We start from the raw sequence: 18,089 nt of genomic DNA, 5'->3' as shown, positions 1-18,089 counted from the left end.
AAAGAGCTGAAATTGGGGAGTCGCTTAGGAATCTAGAGGAAAAGGTGACATGATGACATGCTGACAGGCCCCGCCCTCCAGCCCCCGCCCAGTACATTATGACAGAAAATAATGAAGCACCTTGAAGCATTTTGTCAAGTGAATTTTTCTTTTGTATAGCTTTTGGTGGAAATTTGCTCCTAGAAAATTTAGAACAGATATCAAAGAATTACAATTAGTGCCAGTTCATAATTTTTCCAGGTATGTGGCAACATAAACCTCTGTTACTTTATTACAAACAGCTCCCTTTCCTCTGAGAGGTGGTGTCTCAGAGTGCAGAGGGCTCAGAATGATTTATTTCCATGTTATCTGAGACCACTAATTGGTTTAGAAACAGTATTTTTGAAATACATTTGGCCTTTCTATGAAGTTTATTTTTAGTTTTTATTTTATTATATTTTTTGAGACAGGGTCTCACTCTGTTGCCCAGGCTGGAGTGCAGTGGTGCGATCACAGCTCACTGCAGCCACAACCTCCTGGGCTCAATCTTCCCGCCTCAGCCTCCTGAGGAACTACGGTGCACACCACCATGCCCAGTTAATTTTTTTTTTCTTTTTTTTGTAGAGACAGTCTTGCTATGTTGCCTGGGTAGTCTCAAACTCCTGGGCTCAAGCGATCCTCCCACCTGAGGCTCCCAAAGTGCTGGGATTGCAGTCAGGAGCCATGGCACCTGGCCTGAAGTTTATTTTGATCCGTAGTAAAACTGAATTTTCAGATTCCAAAGATATAGAAAAGTTGGTAAAAGAAATCAGAAGTTGGTATGCTTCATAATGACACACGAGATTTTGCAATGAAGATGAGAGACATGGAAGGTTTGTAATGCATTTTGGGTATATTCTCTTAATTTCTAGTTTCAAAATTCTGTGACCCTGGAGAAACTCCAGCCAGACTGTGACTATGTTGTGGAATTGCAAGCCATAACGTACTGGGGACAGACACGGCTGAAGAGTGCGAAGGTGTCCCTTCACTTCACATCCACACATGCAACCAACAGTAAGTGACTGTGTCATGTTTTTCAAGATGACTGTGACCTGACGGGCACCATATCACATCAAGGCACAATGGAGGGAGAGTGAGTCTTTGATTTGGAATAATTACATGGCAAGTCTTCTTACCCACACGCATGTGACTATAGTATTTAAACTATGACATACAAAACAGTTTGACTTTTGAATTCTTTCTTATGGTTTTTATCTATTGTAGGTGCAATTTTGGTGTTGTAATGGAAATTTAAGAAAACTTACCTTGTCTCATTTTAACAGATTGACTGTTTTTATGTTTACATGACGTGTACATGTGCGTATTACATACTTGTTTTTAAGGCGAATACATACAGTTAAACTGTTACAAATTGATGTCATTTCTGCTTCCACTGTTTCTGTAGTTTTTTGTTGTTGTTGTTTTTGTTTTTTTGTTTTGTTTTGTTTTTTTGAGACAGAGTCTAGCTCTGTCACCCAGGCTGGAGTGCAATGGCATGATCTCAGCTCACTGCAACCTTCGCCTCCCGGGTTCAAATGGTTCTCCTGCCTCAGTCTCCTGAGTAGCTGGGATCACAGGTGCGCACCACCATGCCCGGCTAATTTTTGTATTTTTAGTAGAGACAGGGTTTCACCATGTTGGCCAGGCTGGCCTTGAATTCCTGACCTCAGGTGGTCCACCCACCTCGGCTTCCCAAAGTGCTGGGATTACAGTGTTTCTCTAGTTCTGTATACAATACACTTATTTTTGTGCAATTATTTTACGTATTTATCTCCCAAATCAAAGTTGGGCACTTTGAAGGCAGAGACCAAAATATATCATAGTACTGAGAATAATGTGTGTGTATGTACGCGAGTGGATGGGGAACACAAAAAGTGATGTGGCATGCCTGTTTTTCTTAGTACTACACAGTGGTCATAATTACTGCTCGAAAGGTTACCTGATACTCCATTGAGTGAAGTTACTAAATCTTTCTCATATTGCTTTTCCTTGTTTCTTTTTTTCTTACCTAGTATGTTAGTATGTTTGCTGGGAACTGAGCAAAACAAGAGAAGAGTCTTATATGACACTCATATCAGAGTCAGAGAATAAGTTACTTGATGTTTCTGGCTTTGTTCAAACATCGATACCGGTTAGAACTTCCATGTAGAGGCTCCTAGCAAGGTTTCAGGAAATTGGGACAGATTAAATGAGAGTAGGAGGGAGGAGGCCTCTGTCTCAGGGGCTCCTTCGATGTTGATTTTTTTTAGGCTAGCAGGACCCCGTCATCATAGCTGCCTTTGATCAGGGCGGTGGGCCTCGTTCAGAAGGAGAAGAATGTGTTAAACATTTGTCTGAATTTAGGAAAGGCAATGCTGGTCTTGCAGAGTGAGACACAGGGGTTGCTCATAATTACCTTCCACCCCTGGGAAAACGTAGGATCCAAATGGGCAGGTTTGTTTGAAATAATGCTTCAAAAAATGGTCCAGAAACAGAGATTTCTATCTGTTTGAGAAATAGTCTCTTTGGAGATTAAATGGACTTGAAATGGTCGATTTGTATGTGAGTCTCGGTACAATATAAATTTTACCTAAAAGTTCTCATGGAAATATGTTTAGTAACCTCATTCATTTTTAATCCATTCATCCATCTACTCATCACATTGAAATTGTGTGCCTATGAATTATGACATCACTGTGTCTAACGCCAGGAATACTATATTATACATATACACACACTATATGCTGTAATATACTATATACACTATATATATGCACTGTATAGCAATATGTTCCGTACTTTTCTATAAATATAGTGTGCACATAGGTATACATGTACACATATGCATACATATACACATGTGTCTACAAATACACACAAACATGCACATAACTATACACACACATACATTATTCCCAGCACGATGATGTATTTTGGTTTCTGCCTTAAAAGTGCCTAACTTTGAATTTGGGAGATAAATATGTAAAATAATAACAAAGATCTGTGTGTTGCATACAGACAGAACTACAGGAAACAGTGGAAGCAGAAATGACCGACATGGAGGTGGGAATGAGAGTCACATCATCCCTCATGAAGTCCTGAAGAGTGAGCGATCTGCAGGCTCACAAGGAATGGACATCATTCCACACAAACGCAGCAGCGTGGATGAGCGTAGAGAGTTAGAGAAGCATATTGCATGGGCAAAGAACTCAGCGTGAGGAAAGAATGAAGGTGGATGTGCCACTGCTCTCTCCCCTGGAGGTCTCATGAGTTGCAGGGATTTAACCACCATCTGTGTGCTAATGACTCCCTGCCCTTCCACCCTGACCACTCTTTGAACTCCGGAGTCCTACATTCAGCCACCCACTTAGCACCTCCACTTGGATGGCTTGCAGATATTTCAAATAAAATGTTCAAACACGAGGTCTGGATTTTTGCCCATACCTGTTCCTCTCTTGGGCTTGCCTATCTCAATAAATGGTACCAAGATTCAGCCTTTTGCTCAAGCCAAACATGCAGAAGTCATTTTCTTTAAAGAGCAGTCAGTTTTCTTTAGAAAATATCAGTGTACTTACAGATCTCTCTCTTTTTGGAGTCCACTCTCAAGACAGCTACCTAGTTATCTTCAATTCTCACTTTTCCCAAAACTGCATCCTTCACTATATTCTTCTATATTCCTCACCAACCCCCTTCTCAGGCCAAAATCCTTTAAACTTCAGCTCATGCAAGAGCTGTCTTTCTCTACTGGTGGTGGAGATTTCATCTGTTGTATAAAATAAGCATGTCTTTTAGTCTCCTGGTTCTTCCAATAAACAACATTCTTTCCCCATTAGAAACTGGTACGGGATTGCAAATTCCCATAATTTAATATCTGTTAATTTCCAGAACCAAAAGCAAGGAGAAAAAAAGTCCAACCTCAGCTTGTCCTTGTTGAAGTTACATTATCTAGAGCCTTGTCATGGTCCAGCCCACAGACAAAACTTTTATGAAACCCTGGATCTCTGTAGCATATCCACAGCTTTTTCACCCTTCCTGGGGCATCCCCACAGAATCCTGTAACTCAGGGAGATATTCTTTAATTAGATCCTTCTGCTACCCTCTGAAGTATGATTATAAGCCTTTTTCTGTCCTTTAAGTCACATTGCACATGGAGTGCACAGTCCAGTCTAAATCCCTTCTTCTCAGTAAGCCATGCAGTTCCCCATAAATATAAACATATCTATTCTCATGTCCAGGTTTATCTTCTCCTGTCTTCTGTATTCCAAGGTGGAGTCAGCCTGCCTTCTGTATGTGGTGGACTTCACCATGTGGTTTCTAGACCCATTCCTTCCCAACTCAGATACCTGCACTGACTGAAGTCAAATCTCATCTACGTCAGAGACCATGGATTATCTATATATCTGGTCACGGTATCCATCACAATCCCTGGCATATACACATGGCAACAAAAATATTTTTGAAACCAAGTTAATTAGTTACTCCCTTGTTTGCCTACAACCTCAACCTATTCCTCTCCACTGGCTTGATCTGCTCAGCTTCCAGTTCTAAAGCAAAACTTTCACTGATGCTGGTTTCATTCTAGCTACCATCTTATCTTTCTCCTTTCCACATTTTTTCTCAAATGTCTGCAATCTATTTCTCAATCTCACTTTTCCACCAAATCTGCCCCTGCTAATTTCTAAGTCTGGTGGATGTTTTCCATTGCAATTTTATTGACCACTTCTGATGAGTTTGTCCTTGTTTAACTACACTTTCCCCATTGTTACATCTTGACCTTTGTATATTTGACTCCCAGATGTCTTAATTTTTCTCGTACCTCAGTTTCCTTGTAGGATCTCCTGCCTCCGTCCAGCTCTTGGACATTGGAGCTCTCCAGGGTTCTACCTTATCTGCTCTGACAATTTAGTCACTACCTACTCATGGTCTGTTCTCAATGACTCAGCTCCAGCCTCGATTTCTCCACTAATACCCGATGTCTCTAGCCTGTCATTCCCTGTATCTGAATGTCATACAGGCATCTCAACCTCAACATACTCCACATTGAACTCACTCCCTCCACTTACAAAGCTTGATGTTCCCAGGTATCTCTGGTCTCCATTGAGGTTACTACTGACCAGAAGCTTGGGAGACTTCCTTTTACCACTTCCTGTTCACTTCAGTTTGTTTCTAGGTCCTGCAATTATTTCAGGACCCACAGGTTTCTTGAATTTTCCAGGAACATAGTAAGAGCTCAGTAAATTGATTGTAACTCAGCTGAACGCAACTGTCTTTCCATTCAACCTGCTCTGTGCCACACTCCAGCACTACAGCTCTCTTAAGCTTTCATCTGCTATGGTCATAAATACTAAAGGGGAAGAGAGAAAGAAATGGCTTTTGGTCTCATCTTGGAACAACCAAGGTTGGACATCTTTTACAAGCCATTTGCATGTTTTAACTGTGTCCTCCAAGAGTTTGTGTTCTCACTTGGTTGGCTGTTTCAGAGGAATTATCTTTACCAGTGGGAGTTTTTAGCCAGGTGGGGAGACACTGGAATTATGGCAGTTAAATGAACAAAGCAAGCAGTTAAATGAAAGAAATCTATTGGACCGGTTGATTCCCTGTGTTAAGGTCTTTTGCTAATTATCTTTTAAAAGTGGGTAATAGTTTAGCTGACCAATTAAGAGATATGGTAGTTAACCTATCAAAGACCACTTTATTCTAAAGACTGATTCCTCTTACATAGATTCAGAAAAGGAATAAAATAAAAGTAAGAAAAAGAAGTCATAGTGCAAAGTACCTATAGTAACACATATTGTTTGGGTCTCAGGTGATTCCACAGAAGAGAGTGACTTTTCAACAGATTATGTAGGATACAGTTGAATGTTTGTCAGGATTTTATATCCCAATGTTGATATATAATCTCATAAACACTAGTCTGTGACTTTTATAAGAACATTATATATTTCATCATGAACCAACTAGAAGTAAAGAATAATTACAACGTTATAGTATAAGCAAGGGAAATTACATTTTATAGGAAGGAGAGTAGTAAATGTCAGTATATAAATTACTTTTTGAATTATATTTTTCCAGGTCTGCAGGCTACTAGGTGTTTTAATGATAAACATTTCTATTCAAGTAAAGGCTGAATGTTCATGCAGTTTTATGAAAGAGTCCCTTGAAGGAAGTATGATATAGCATTGTCTTTAATGGAATGGTAGCTTGTTTCTTTGAAGACAGGAGGAATATTTTCAAGTTTGACAGGTTCCAAATGTTTTATAGTTGCCTCATGGAACTGGAATTATTTTCTGGCTCTCCAGAACAAGAATTGATGGGAGAGAAAATACTCTGAATCTCTTGATGATCTGTAAAATTAATCAAAACTTGGATGTTTGAAAAATAGTGTACGTATTTTATTTTCTTAATTTCTATGACTATCGAAGAGTATAAATCAGACATCATAACTTTTTCAGAATATGGTAGATATGATATTATTCCATTTTTGCTTATTACTGAAAGTAGAGGAGACATTCTTATAAAGTCAGGGTCGTACTGCTAGCATTGTAGTATGCACCTTATTCAGTTTTTACCGAATAAAATTAGTGTTGCATGTGTCAGCAACACTAATTGTTGGTGGATTTCTCTTCTTGAATCATTTTAGTAAAGCAACAATGGTTCAATCTTGATATATAAAAGTATGTTTTTACATATATAATTAAATACTAAAGTTTGCCTAGGGCTGGGCGCAGTAGCTCATGCCTGTAATCCCAGCACTTTGGGAGGCGAAGATGGGCAGATCACTTGAGGTCAAGAGCTCAAGACCAGCCTGGCCAACACGGTAAAACCCCGTGTCTACTAAAAATATAAAAATTAGCCTGGCATGGTGATGCATGCCTGTAGTCCCAGCTACTCTGGAGGCTGAGGCACGAGAATGACTTGAACCTGGGAGGCAGAGGTTGCAATGAGCTGAGATTGTGCCACTGCACTCCACTGCAGCCTGGGTGACAGAGCAAGACTCCATTTAAAAAAAAAAAGAAAAGAAAAGAAAAAGTTTGCCTAGGATATAAAGCAAGTAGGAAGACAAGATTGACATTGAGGTTAAACCTAGTATCTAAACATGATATCTATCTAAACATAGTATCTATCTTAGTTATCTGGTGGTGAGTTCTCAATATTATCACAGATTATTAGAAACATAAATGGGTTTGTGAAAATCTTAGATCCTGGCTGGGCCCGGTAGCTCATGCCTGTAATCCCAGCAATTTGGGAGGCCAAGGTAGGAGGATTGCTTGAGGCCAGGAGTTGGAAACCAACCTGGGCAACATAGTGAGACTGTGTCTCTTAAAAAAAATTAGCCAGGCTTGGTGGTGCATGCCTGTAGTCCCAGCTACTTGGGAGGCTGAGGCAGGAGAATCACTTGAGCCTAGCAGTTTGAAGCTGCAGTGAGCCATGATAGTGCCATTGCACTCCAGCCTGGGAGACAGAGGGAGACCCTAACCCTTAAAACAATAAAAGCAAAAGAAAACTTAAATTCTTAATTAGTTATGTCATGAAGACTTTGGGTATAAGTAGGAGGACTCTTTAACTCCGTGACAGTGTCAAGAAAGTGATGGACTTTGGCTAGGATAACCATGAGTTTTCTATATCTGGTTCCTATCTCTTCTCCTGGGTTCTAAGCTTCCTATGTTATTGGTTATACTGACTCTCAAAAAGTAGCAACCTCATAAATGATTCTGTTATCCACACATTGATTTGAACTCTTTAAGCTAAAATAGCCTAAATGCGAATTTAACAAATGTGTGTTTTTATTTTCCTTTCATCTGGTCTGTTGGATAGACAATTCATTGGTCATGCCAGTGTCAGGAAAAATTGAGTTGATGTAGATTATCTTCTGGGGTCCACAGCTTTCCTTGACTGATCTTGTCTTACCCCAGGTTGGGCGTGTTCTCTCCATCTCATCCTTCTGTCTTCCTCTCACCTGCCCAAGAATGCAAACCTCACTGCTTTTATTAGAAGAGTTTCGATAACACATTGTTTATAAGCATAAAATCAATACAGCTTACCCTTTTATCTCTCAAAGGGCTATTTGGAATTCAGAAAGCAGAAACATCTTGCATCAAAGGGCAGAATTTCTATGTATGCAACCTCTAAATTCAGTGAGTAGATGAGAGAGAAATTTGGGGCCTAGGGAAATTTTTGGTGTCCTAATTATTAAATCATATAAATGGGTACTCTGTAAGACTCAGTACATGGTGATGGAAACAGAAGTTTGGCATGGGATGGCCCTGGGATTAAATTTCACCTTCACTCTTTGAATTATGTGAAACTGAATACAATTCTTAGTATTTTTGAGTGTTGCTTTTTTCATCTTCAGTGCACGCTAATTCCTTTCTCAGGGGTCTGCAAACTATGGCCCACAGGCCAAATCCAGCCCCCTCCTGGTTTTGTAAATAAGATTTTATTGGCACAGGGTCACATTTGTTTGCATATCATTTACATATCATGTCTGGCTGTTTGGGGAGTACAACAGTAATTGAGTAGTTGGGAGAGAGACCGGTCTGCAAAACCGAAAACATTTTCCATGTGATGCACAGAACCAAAAATATTTACTATCTGGCCATTTAGGAAAAGTTTACTGGCCCCTGCTTAATTTCATAGGATGGCTCTATGAATGTAAATTAGTGTCAAAATTCACCACCCCAACCAAGCCCCTCAGGAACACACCTGGAGTCAAAAGTGAAGTTCAGTGGCATGTGCCTATACTCCTAACTACTTAGGGGGCTCAGATGGGAGGATCACTTGAGCCAGAAGTTTGAGACCAACCTGGGCAATGGTGTGAAACCCTGTTTCCAAAGAAAATAAAATATTAAGTTTATTGCCCTTCCTGCAACATGTTTGAATCTCATGTTAAAGGATAACTATATTGACATAAATAAAACACCCCAAATAGCCCGAGGCAAGTGAGTATTTGGTAATATATTTGGTATAAACAGCCATCAATTCATAATTTTATTTATTTCATTTCATCCAAGGAAGATTAGGATGAGCTCTGTTTTGTAGAGGACTTCTGGGTTGAGTTTGAGAAACAAATTAAAGAAGAAAAAATAACTTAAAACAAAAAATACAGGAACACAAAAGAGTGGTGTGTTTTGATTTACTCTGGAAAATCTTCACCAGGGAGAGCCTCTGAGAAGTTTTCATGGGCAAAGAAGGTTGACAGAAACAAGTAGTGCTGGTCCATTCTGAGCTAAAGCAATCAAAAGTATAGATACAAAGAAAACAAGCAGATTTGGAGAATTAGGAATGGCAAAAGAGAGAAAGATACAGCTAAATGAAAACAGAATAATAAAAAACAAACTAAAACTAGAGTCAGATCATGACTCTACACAACAACACAGTAAGAAATGACCTGCGCTAAGAATGAAATCTTGAACTGCCTGATTCAAAGATATATTTAATGCTGTTTTGATTTATAGTAGTATGTCTCTATCTCCCACTGGATATGGGATACATAGGGCTTGGAATCCTTCTTGTTCAGTTTTATGGTGTCCTAGCATTGCAACAAATATGTGTTGAAAACACTTTGAAATGGACAATAGGGGAAAAAAGTTCATGCTTTTAAATAGCAACCAATAATGAACATGTGAACATACTTTCACCTCGTCTTTCCTAAAGTGTCCTGGTTTCTTCACAAAATACCATGTCACATGGCAGCAGTTATACTCCCATGACTCGATTCTTCAGAAAACTTGTGGCCACTTTTTCAAAGAACAGAAACAGTGGCTGGTCAGACTGATGCTCTTCCACTGGGCAGGTGCCTTTGGTCAAGCTCACTGCTGGCACACCATCATGAGAGCGATTTGTCTGGTGGTATTTCAAGAGCCCCTCAGGTACAAAAACTTCATCTCTGCAACTCCCAGCTCAATGCCTGGCTCTTGGGAAGTGCTCAGAATTGCTGACAGAAAGAGCTAATTACTGAATGGGTTCTTGTACTCCATTGCCCAACCTGATGCCTTTTCATTTCATTTCATTTGCTGGATATTTTAAAGTTTCACTTTAATATCTGTCAGAATTTGGATGTCTGTCACTAATCTGAATGACACACAGATGGGTTGCTGAGTGTTGAAGCTGAAGTTGGCATTGTCAACTGAGTAGGTGCAATTTGCTCTTTACTATTTATTTGACAAAGCTGAACCACATTTCCGTTTAGAGCCCTGCACCAAGTATGATGGATAATACTCATACTTCCATATTACATATGGGTTTTCCACGAAAACCTATCAATTGCTTCACGAAATGGTATTGTAATATTATTTTATTTTCCCCATAACTATAAAAAAACTATAATGAGAAATATTATTTATACTTATTATTTACATTGGAGCATCTTTCAAGCCTGGTGAATATATGTTACTTACCAAATTAAATACTGGGGATTACGTGTAATATACTTTTAGTATTCCAGTGGATTTTGAAGGGGGACGGTTCATTAACTTGAACATGAAAGAATATGCAGTTATACCATCTTTTACTTTAAAAAAAAAGAAGACATTTAATATGACTAAATAACAGGATGAAATGAAGTACACTGGGACTAATATCAGGTTATATAATAATGATTATTATTTTTTATTATATTTTAAGTTCTGGGATACCTGTGCACAACGTGCAGTTTGTTAACATAGGTATACATGTGCCATGGTGGTTTGCTGCACCCATCAACTCATCATCTACATTAGGTATTTCTCCTAATGTTATACCTCCCCTTGCCCCCCACCCCCAACAGGCCCTGGTGTGTGATGTTCCCCTCTCTGTGCCCATGTGTTCTCATTGTTCAACTCCCACTTATGAGTGAGAACATGCAGTGTTTGGTTTTCTGTTCTTGTGTTAGTTTGCTGAGAATTGTGGTTTCCAGCTTCATCCATGTCCCCGCAAAGGACATGAACTCATTCTTTTATATGGCTGCATGGTATTCCATGGTGTATATGCCACATTTTGTTTATCCAGTCTATCATTGATGGGAATTTGGGTTGGCACCAAGTCTTTGCTATTGTGAATAGTGCTGTAATAAACATATATGTGTATGTGTTTTATAGTAGAATGATTTAAAATCCTTTGGGTATATATCCAATAACGGAATTGCTGGGTCAAATGGTATTTCTAGTTCTAGATCCTTGAGGAATCGCCACACTGTCTTCCACAATGGTTGAACTAATTTACACTCCCACCAACAGTGCAAAAGCATTCCTATTTCTCCACATCCTCTTCAGCATCTGTTGTTTCCTGACTTTTTAATGATCGCCATTCTAACTGGCATGAGATGGTATCTCATTGTGGTTTTGATTTGCATTTATCTAATGACCAGTGATGGTGAGCTTTCTTTCATATGTTTGTTGGCCGCATAAATGTCTTCTTTTGAGAAGTGTCTGTTCATATACTTTGCCCACTTTTTGATAGAGTTGTTTTTTTTTTTCTTGTAAATTTGTTTGTTTCATGTAGATTCTGGATATTATTAGCCCTTTGTCAGATGGATAGATTGCAAAAATGTTCTCTCATTCTGTAGGTTGCCTGTTCACTCTGATGCTAGTTTCTTTTGCTGTGCAGAAGCTCTTTAGTTTAATTAGATCCCATTTGTCAATTTTGGCTTTTGTTGCAATTGCTTTTGGTATTTTAGTCATGAAGTCTTTGCCCATGCCTATGTCCTGAATGGTATTGCCTAGGTTTTCTTCTAGGGTTTTTATGGTTTTAGGTCTTGCATTTAAATCTTTAATCCATCTTGAGTTAATTTTTGTATAAGGTGAAAGGAAGGGATCCAGTTTCAGTTTTCTGCATATGGCTAGCCAGTTTTCCCAACACCATTTATTAAATAGGGAATCCTTTCCCTATTGCTTTTGTCAGGTTTGTCAAAGATCAGATGGTTGTGGATGTGTGATGTTATTTCTGAAGCCTCTGTTCTGTTCCGTTGGTCTATGTATCTGTTTTGGTACCAGTACCATGCTGTGTTGGTTACTGTAGCCTTGTAGTGTAGTTTGAAATCAGGTAGCATGATGCCTCCAGCTTTGTTCTTTTTGCTTAGGATTCTCTTGGCTATATGGATTCTTTTTTGGTTCCGCATGAAATTTAAAGTAGTTGTTTCTAATTCTGTGAAGAAAGTCAGTGGTGGCTAGATGGGAATAGCATTGAATCTATAAATTACTTTGCGCAGTATGTCCATTTTCACAATATTGATTATTCCTATTCATGCTCATGGAATGTTTTTCCATTTGTTTGTATCCTCTCTTATTTCCTTGAGTAGTGGTTTGTAGTTCTCCTTGAAGAGGTCCTTCACATCCCTTGTAAGTAGGATTCCTAGATATTTTATTGTCTTTGTAGCAACTGTGAATGGGAGTTCACTCATGATTTGGCTCTCTATTTGTCTGTTATTGGTGTATAGGAACGCTTGTGATTTTTGCACATTGATTTTGTATCCTGAGACGTTGCTGAAGTTGCTTATCAGCTTCAGGAGATTTTGGGCTGAGACGATTGGGTTTCCTAAATATACAATCGTGTCATCTGCAAATAGAGACAATTTGACTTCCTCTCTTCCTATTTGAATACCTTTATTTCTTTCTCTTGCCTGATTGCCCTGGCCAGAACTTCCAATATTATGTTGAATAGGAGTGGTGAGAGAAGGCATCCTTGTCTTGTGCCAGTTTTCAAAGGGAATGCTTCCAGCTTGTGCCCATTCAGTATGATATTGGCTGTGGGTTTGTCATAAATACCTAGTTTATTGAGAGTTTTTAGGCATGAAGGGGTGCTGAATTTTATTGAAGGCTTTTTCTGCATCTATTGAGGTAATCATGTGTATTTTGTCATTGGTTCTCTTTATGTGATGGATTGAGTATGTTGAACCAGCCTTGCATCCCAGGAATGAAGCCAACTTGATCGTGATGGATAAACTTTCTGATGTGCTGCTGAATTTGGTTTGCCAGTATTTGATTGAGGATTTTCACATCAATGTTCATCAGGGATATTGGCCTGAAATTTTCTTTTTTTGTTGTGTCTGTGCCAGGTTTTGGTATCAGCATGATGCTGGCCTCATAAAATGGGTTAGGGAGGAGTCCATCTTTTTCTATTGTTTGGAATAGTTTTAGAAGGAATAATACCAGCTCCTGTTTGCATCTGTGGTAAAATTCGACTGTGAATCCATCTGGTCCTAGGCTTTTTTTGGTTGGTAGGCTATTATTCAGAGATTCAATTTCTTCCTGGTTTAGTCTTGGGAGGGTGTATGTGCCCAGGAATTTATCCATTTCTTCTAGATTTTCTAGTTGATTTGCGTAGAGGTGTTTATAGTATTCTCTGATGGTAGTTTGTACTTCTGTGAGATCAGTGGTGATATCCCCTTTATCATTTATTATTGTGTCTATTTGATTTTTCTCTCTTTTCTTCTTTTTTATTCTGGCTAGTGGTCTACCTATTTTGTTAATGTTTTCAAAAAACGAGCTCCTGGATTCACTGATTTTTTGAAGGGTTTTTTTGTGTCTCTATCTCCTTCAGTTCTGCTCTGATTTCAGTTATTTCTTGTCTTCTCCTGGCTTTTGAATTTGTTTGCTCTTGCTTCTCCAGTTCTTTTAATTGTGATGTTAGGGTGTCGATTTTAGATCTTCCCCGCTTTCTCTTGTGGGTATTTAGTGCTATAAATTTCCCTCTAAACACTGCTTTAGTTGTGTCCCAGTGATTCTGGTACGTTGTGTCTTTGTTCTCCTTGGTTTCAAAGAACTTACTTATTTCTGCCTTAATTTCATTATTTACCCGGTAGTCATTCAGGAGCATATTGTTCAGTTTCCATGTAGTTGTATGGTTTTGAGTGGCTTTCTTAATCCTGAGTTCCAATTTGATTGCACTATGGTCTGAGAGACTGTGTTATTATTTCCATTCTTTTGCATTTGCTGAGGAATATTTTACTTCCAATTATGTGGTCAATTTTAGAATAAGTGCTATATGGTGCTGAGAAGAATGTATATTCTGTTGATTTGTGGTGGAGAGTTCAGTAGATATCCATAGGTGCACTTGGTCCAGAGCTGAGTTCAAGTCCTGAATGTTCTTGTTAATTTTCTGTCTTGTTGTTCTGTCTAATATTGACAATGGGGTGTTAAAACCTCCCACTATTATTGTGTGGGAGTCTAAGTATCTCTATAGGTCTCTAAGAACTTGCTTAATGAATCTGGGTGCTCCTATATTGGGTGCATATATATTTAGGTTAGCTCTTCTTGTTGCGTTGAATCCTTTACCATTATATATTCCCCTTCTTTGTCTCTTTTGATCTTTGTTGGGCGACAGAGTGAGACTCCATCTAAAAAAAAAAAAAAAAAAAAAAAAATTCCTGCAGGTAGCTCTGTGCCTATCCAAATGGCCTCCCAGTTTTGCACTTGAAACCCAGGGCCCTGGTGGTGTAGGCACCTGAGGGAATTTCCTGGTCTGCGAGTTGTGAAAACAGTGGGAAAAGCGTAGTATCTGAGCCAGATAGCTGTCATTCACTCATGGCTTCGCTTGGTTAGTGAAGGAAGTTCCCAGGGCTTATGCTTCCTGTGTGAGGCAATGCCCCACCCTGCTTCTGCTCGCCCTCCATGGGCTGAACCCACTGTCTAACCAGTCCCAATGAGATGAGCCGCATACCTCAGTTGGAAATGGAGAAATCACCCACCTTCTGTGTTGGTGTCACTGGAAGCTGCATACTGGAGCTGTTCCTATTTGGCCACCTTGCCCAGGAATCTATAATTATTTTTAACAAGTAACTTAGAATGTTGTACTTTGTTATAGAAGAACAGCTTGCGAAAACTAGAAAAGGTGGAATTCAAACACAACTCCCTTTTCAAAGACGACGACCCACTCGCCCGCTGGAAGTTGGAGCTCCCTTCTATCAGGATGGCCAACTGCAAGTTAAAGTCTACTGGAAGAAAATAGAAGGTACATAAACATTACTTACTTATTTCCTACTTGCTTTAAACAGCACAGTAATGTAGAGGTAGTTTTGAAGAAGTAAATGTCAAGCCACTGTATCGATACTAAGGCAAATGGTTGTTGAACAAAACACTTAAATAGTATAAGTCTGAATGAGTTGATAGTTATCTCACATCTGGAAATCTACAACAGTCAATTACTTAAATATTTTCATTTCAGGAATATTAGCTTGTCTTCATTTCTTTCCCAGAGGGCTGATTGGCTGATGTTATATCCGAAACACTCAAAATACTCATTAGTTTGAGCTGTAATTTTTGTTATAAATTATTTATTTTTTAAAAAAAAGATCCATAATACAAATAATTTAGAAAGTAGGAGGGGAAAGTCACCTATTATCTCAGTATCATTTCCTGAAACAGCATTTTGGTGGGTTTCCTTTCAGAAATTTTCTATGCATCTGTCTTTCACTCAGTTAGGGTGTGTGTGTGTGAGTGTGTTTATAAAACATACACGCATATTTCTGTGTAACATTATTTGAGCTGCTATATTGTAATGCATTTTTCATAACATTCTATAAATGCTACTCTGTATGGGTATATCTTAATATCATAATACATGTCATTATTCCAGTACAATGAAACATTTCAGTTCCTTTAGAATTTCTATTTTCTAATTAAGGCCCCAATACATTTGTCCTTAGGATAGATTCATTTCGTTTGAACATTTATCTTTAGCATAAATTCTTTTTGTTTATTTTTTTTTGTCTTTGAATATTTGTTTTTCTATTATCAAGGTGGTAGTTTTAGAATTTATTCAACATAGAGTCTTTTATCTTTATCACTCTTACGCCTCTTAAAAACATAAGCAGAATAGATTGTTTCAAGAGTTAGGTTTTCAAAATTCTCCTCATTCTTCTGAAATTCACTTTTACTCAAGATATTGATGGGCCATGTGCCATAAGCGATATTGGTGTTGGAGTGGTTCCTATTCCAGGATTTTCTTTCAAGCTGCTGAAATCCATTCTGCAAGTAAAATAATATTATTATTAACATTAATATATTTTATTTCTATAATGTTAATTAAAATTAAAGTTTATTCAACATTTATTGCATTAAGATTATATTATATGTCTATATTACAATTAGTTTTATAATAAATATTAAGTAAGAAAATTATTTAATCTATTATATTAATTAAAATTATCAACTTATTCATATTTTAAAAATATAACATATTTTATTAATATTAAAATTTTAAGCATAATGTAATAAAATGAAAATGTAAACATCTACTATTGAAAAAGTAAATATCTCAAGCATACAAGAGTAACCACCACCATCCTGACTTTTGAAACTCAATATTTATTTTGCCTGTATTTGAAATTTATCAGAATGGAGTCACTCAATTTCTATTTGTATTTGGCTTCTTGCCATGAGCATTTTATGAAAAACCAATGCATTATGTTGCATGAAACAATTCATTTATATTGCTGCCTGGATGTCCTTAGTATATGTCAATCTGTGTATCCTTTCAGCTGTGGATGGAGATTTACTTATTCAGATGTGGAGCTATTAAGAATAGTACGTGTGTGAATGCCCTATTAGCACATGTTGTTTGACGCATACTCTTCCATAGAGGTGGGATTCTTAGGCCGTAGAGTATGTCAAGTTTTAGAAAACATTAATAGTTTTCCAAAATAGTTGTACCAGTTTACATTCTCACCAGTAGGGCATGGTGATGGTTCCAGGTGCTCCACATTCTCTCTGCCATGTGGTATTTACCATCTTTGTAAGTTTATCCTTTCTGGTATGTTCGTAGTAATACCTCATTGCTATTTGAATTCGCACTTTTCTGATGTCCAAGAAGTTGAGCACCTTTTTGTAAGTTTACTGACAATTGGATTTCTCTTTTTTGAAGGACTCTTTCAACTCTTTAGCTACTCTGTCCTGCAAGAATGCTTTTTATATTGTATATAAAAGTCATTTGGTGTTTGTTTATTTGTTTGTTTGTTTGTTGAGACATAGTCTTGCTGTGTTGCCCAGTCTGGGGTGCAGTGGTGTGATCTCAGCTCACTGCAACCTCTGCCTCCAGGTTCAAGCGATTCTCCCGCCTCAGCCTCCTGAGTAGCTGGGATTATAGGCGTGTGCCACCATGCCCAGCTAATTTTTGTATTTTTAGTAGCGACAGGGTTCCACCATGTTGGCCAGGCTGGTCTTGAACTCCTGACCTCAAGTGATCTGCCTGCCTTGGCCTCCCAAAGTGCTAGGATTATAGGCGTGAGCCACCACGTCCAGCCATCATTTGTTTTCATGTAAGTATTTTCTTCCACTCTGATCCACTCTTGCATTTTTAACTTTCTTCTTAGTGGTTTTTTTTTTTTTTTTTTTTTTAATGGAATTTGACTCTTGTTGCCCAGGCTGGTCTGCCTCCCGGGTTCGAGCAATTCTCCTGTCTTAGCCTCCAGAGTAGCTGAGATTAAAGGTGGCTGCCACCATGCCTGGCTAATTTTTTGTATTTTCAGTGGAGATGGGGTTTCACCATGTTGACCAGGCTGGTCTTGAACTCCTGACCTCAGGTGATCTCCCTGTCTCAGCCTCCCAAAGTGCTGGGATTGCAAGTGTGAGCCACCGCTCCCAGCCCCTAGTGGTTCTTAATTTTAGAGATAAGCAATTCATTTTGTTTCCTTTAGGTTTAGTATTCTCTGTGTCCTGGTTAGGAAATCCTTTTTCATACAAAGGTCACAAAGATATACTCCTTTCTTGTCTTCTTGTCTACTGTTTCACCTTTTGTATTAGTCCATTTTCATACTACTATGAAGAAATACCTGAGACTGGGTAGTTTGTAAGGAAAAAGAGATTTAATGGACACACAGTTCCACATGGCTGGGGAGACCTCACAATCATGGCGGAAGGTGAAGGAGGAGCAAAGGTATACCTTACATGAGCGGTAGGCAAAAGAGCATGTGCAGGAGAACTGCACTTTATAAAACCGTCAGATCTCATGAGACTTACTCACTATCACGGGAACAACATGGGAAAACCTCGTCCCCATGATTCAGTTACCTCCCACCAGGTTCCTCACATGACACGTGGGGATTATGGGAGCTACAATTCAAGATGAGATTTGGGTAGGGGCATAGCCAAACCATATCACCTTTTATTCTTAAGCTCTTT

The 18,089-nt window shown here is 38.6% G+C and overlaps 1 protein-coding gene across 2 annotated transcripts in view; it reads left to right on the top strand.

The window, feature by feature from the left end:
* Positions 1-18,089, top strand: part of ANOS1 (anosmin 1) — a 213,686-nt gene that overhangs the window by 172,726 nt on the left and 22,871 nt on the right. The window contains exons 8-9 of one of the 2 annotated variants that reach the window (XM_005592928.5): positions 891-1,032; positions 14,779-14,922. In XM_005592928.5, the coding sequence (XP_005592985.1) occupies positions 891-1,032; positions 14,779-14,922 (286 nt within the window). Of the gene's footprint in view, positions 1-890; positions 1,033-14,775; positions 14,923-18,089 lie in introns of both variants that reach the window. The other variant, XM_005592927.5, reaches the window with a different exon arrangement.

The sequence above is a fragment of the Macaca fascicularis genome, chromosome X (assembly GCF_037993035.2).
Source record: "Macaca fascicularis isolate 582-1 chromosome X, T2T-MFA8v1.1".
NCBI classification, from domain to species: Eukaryota; Metazoa; Chordata; class Mammalia; order Primates; family Cercopithecidae; genus Macaca; species Macaca fascicularis.
This window is presented reverse-complemented; position numbering and strand designations above follow the sequence as displayed.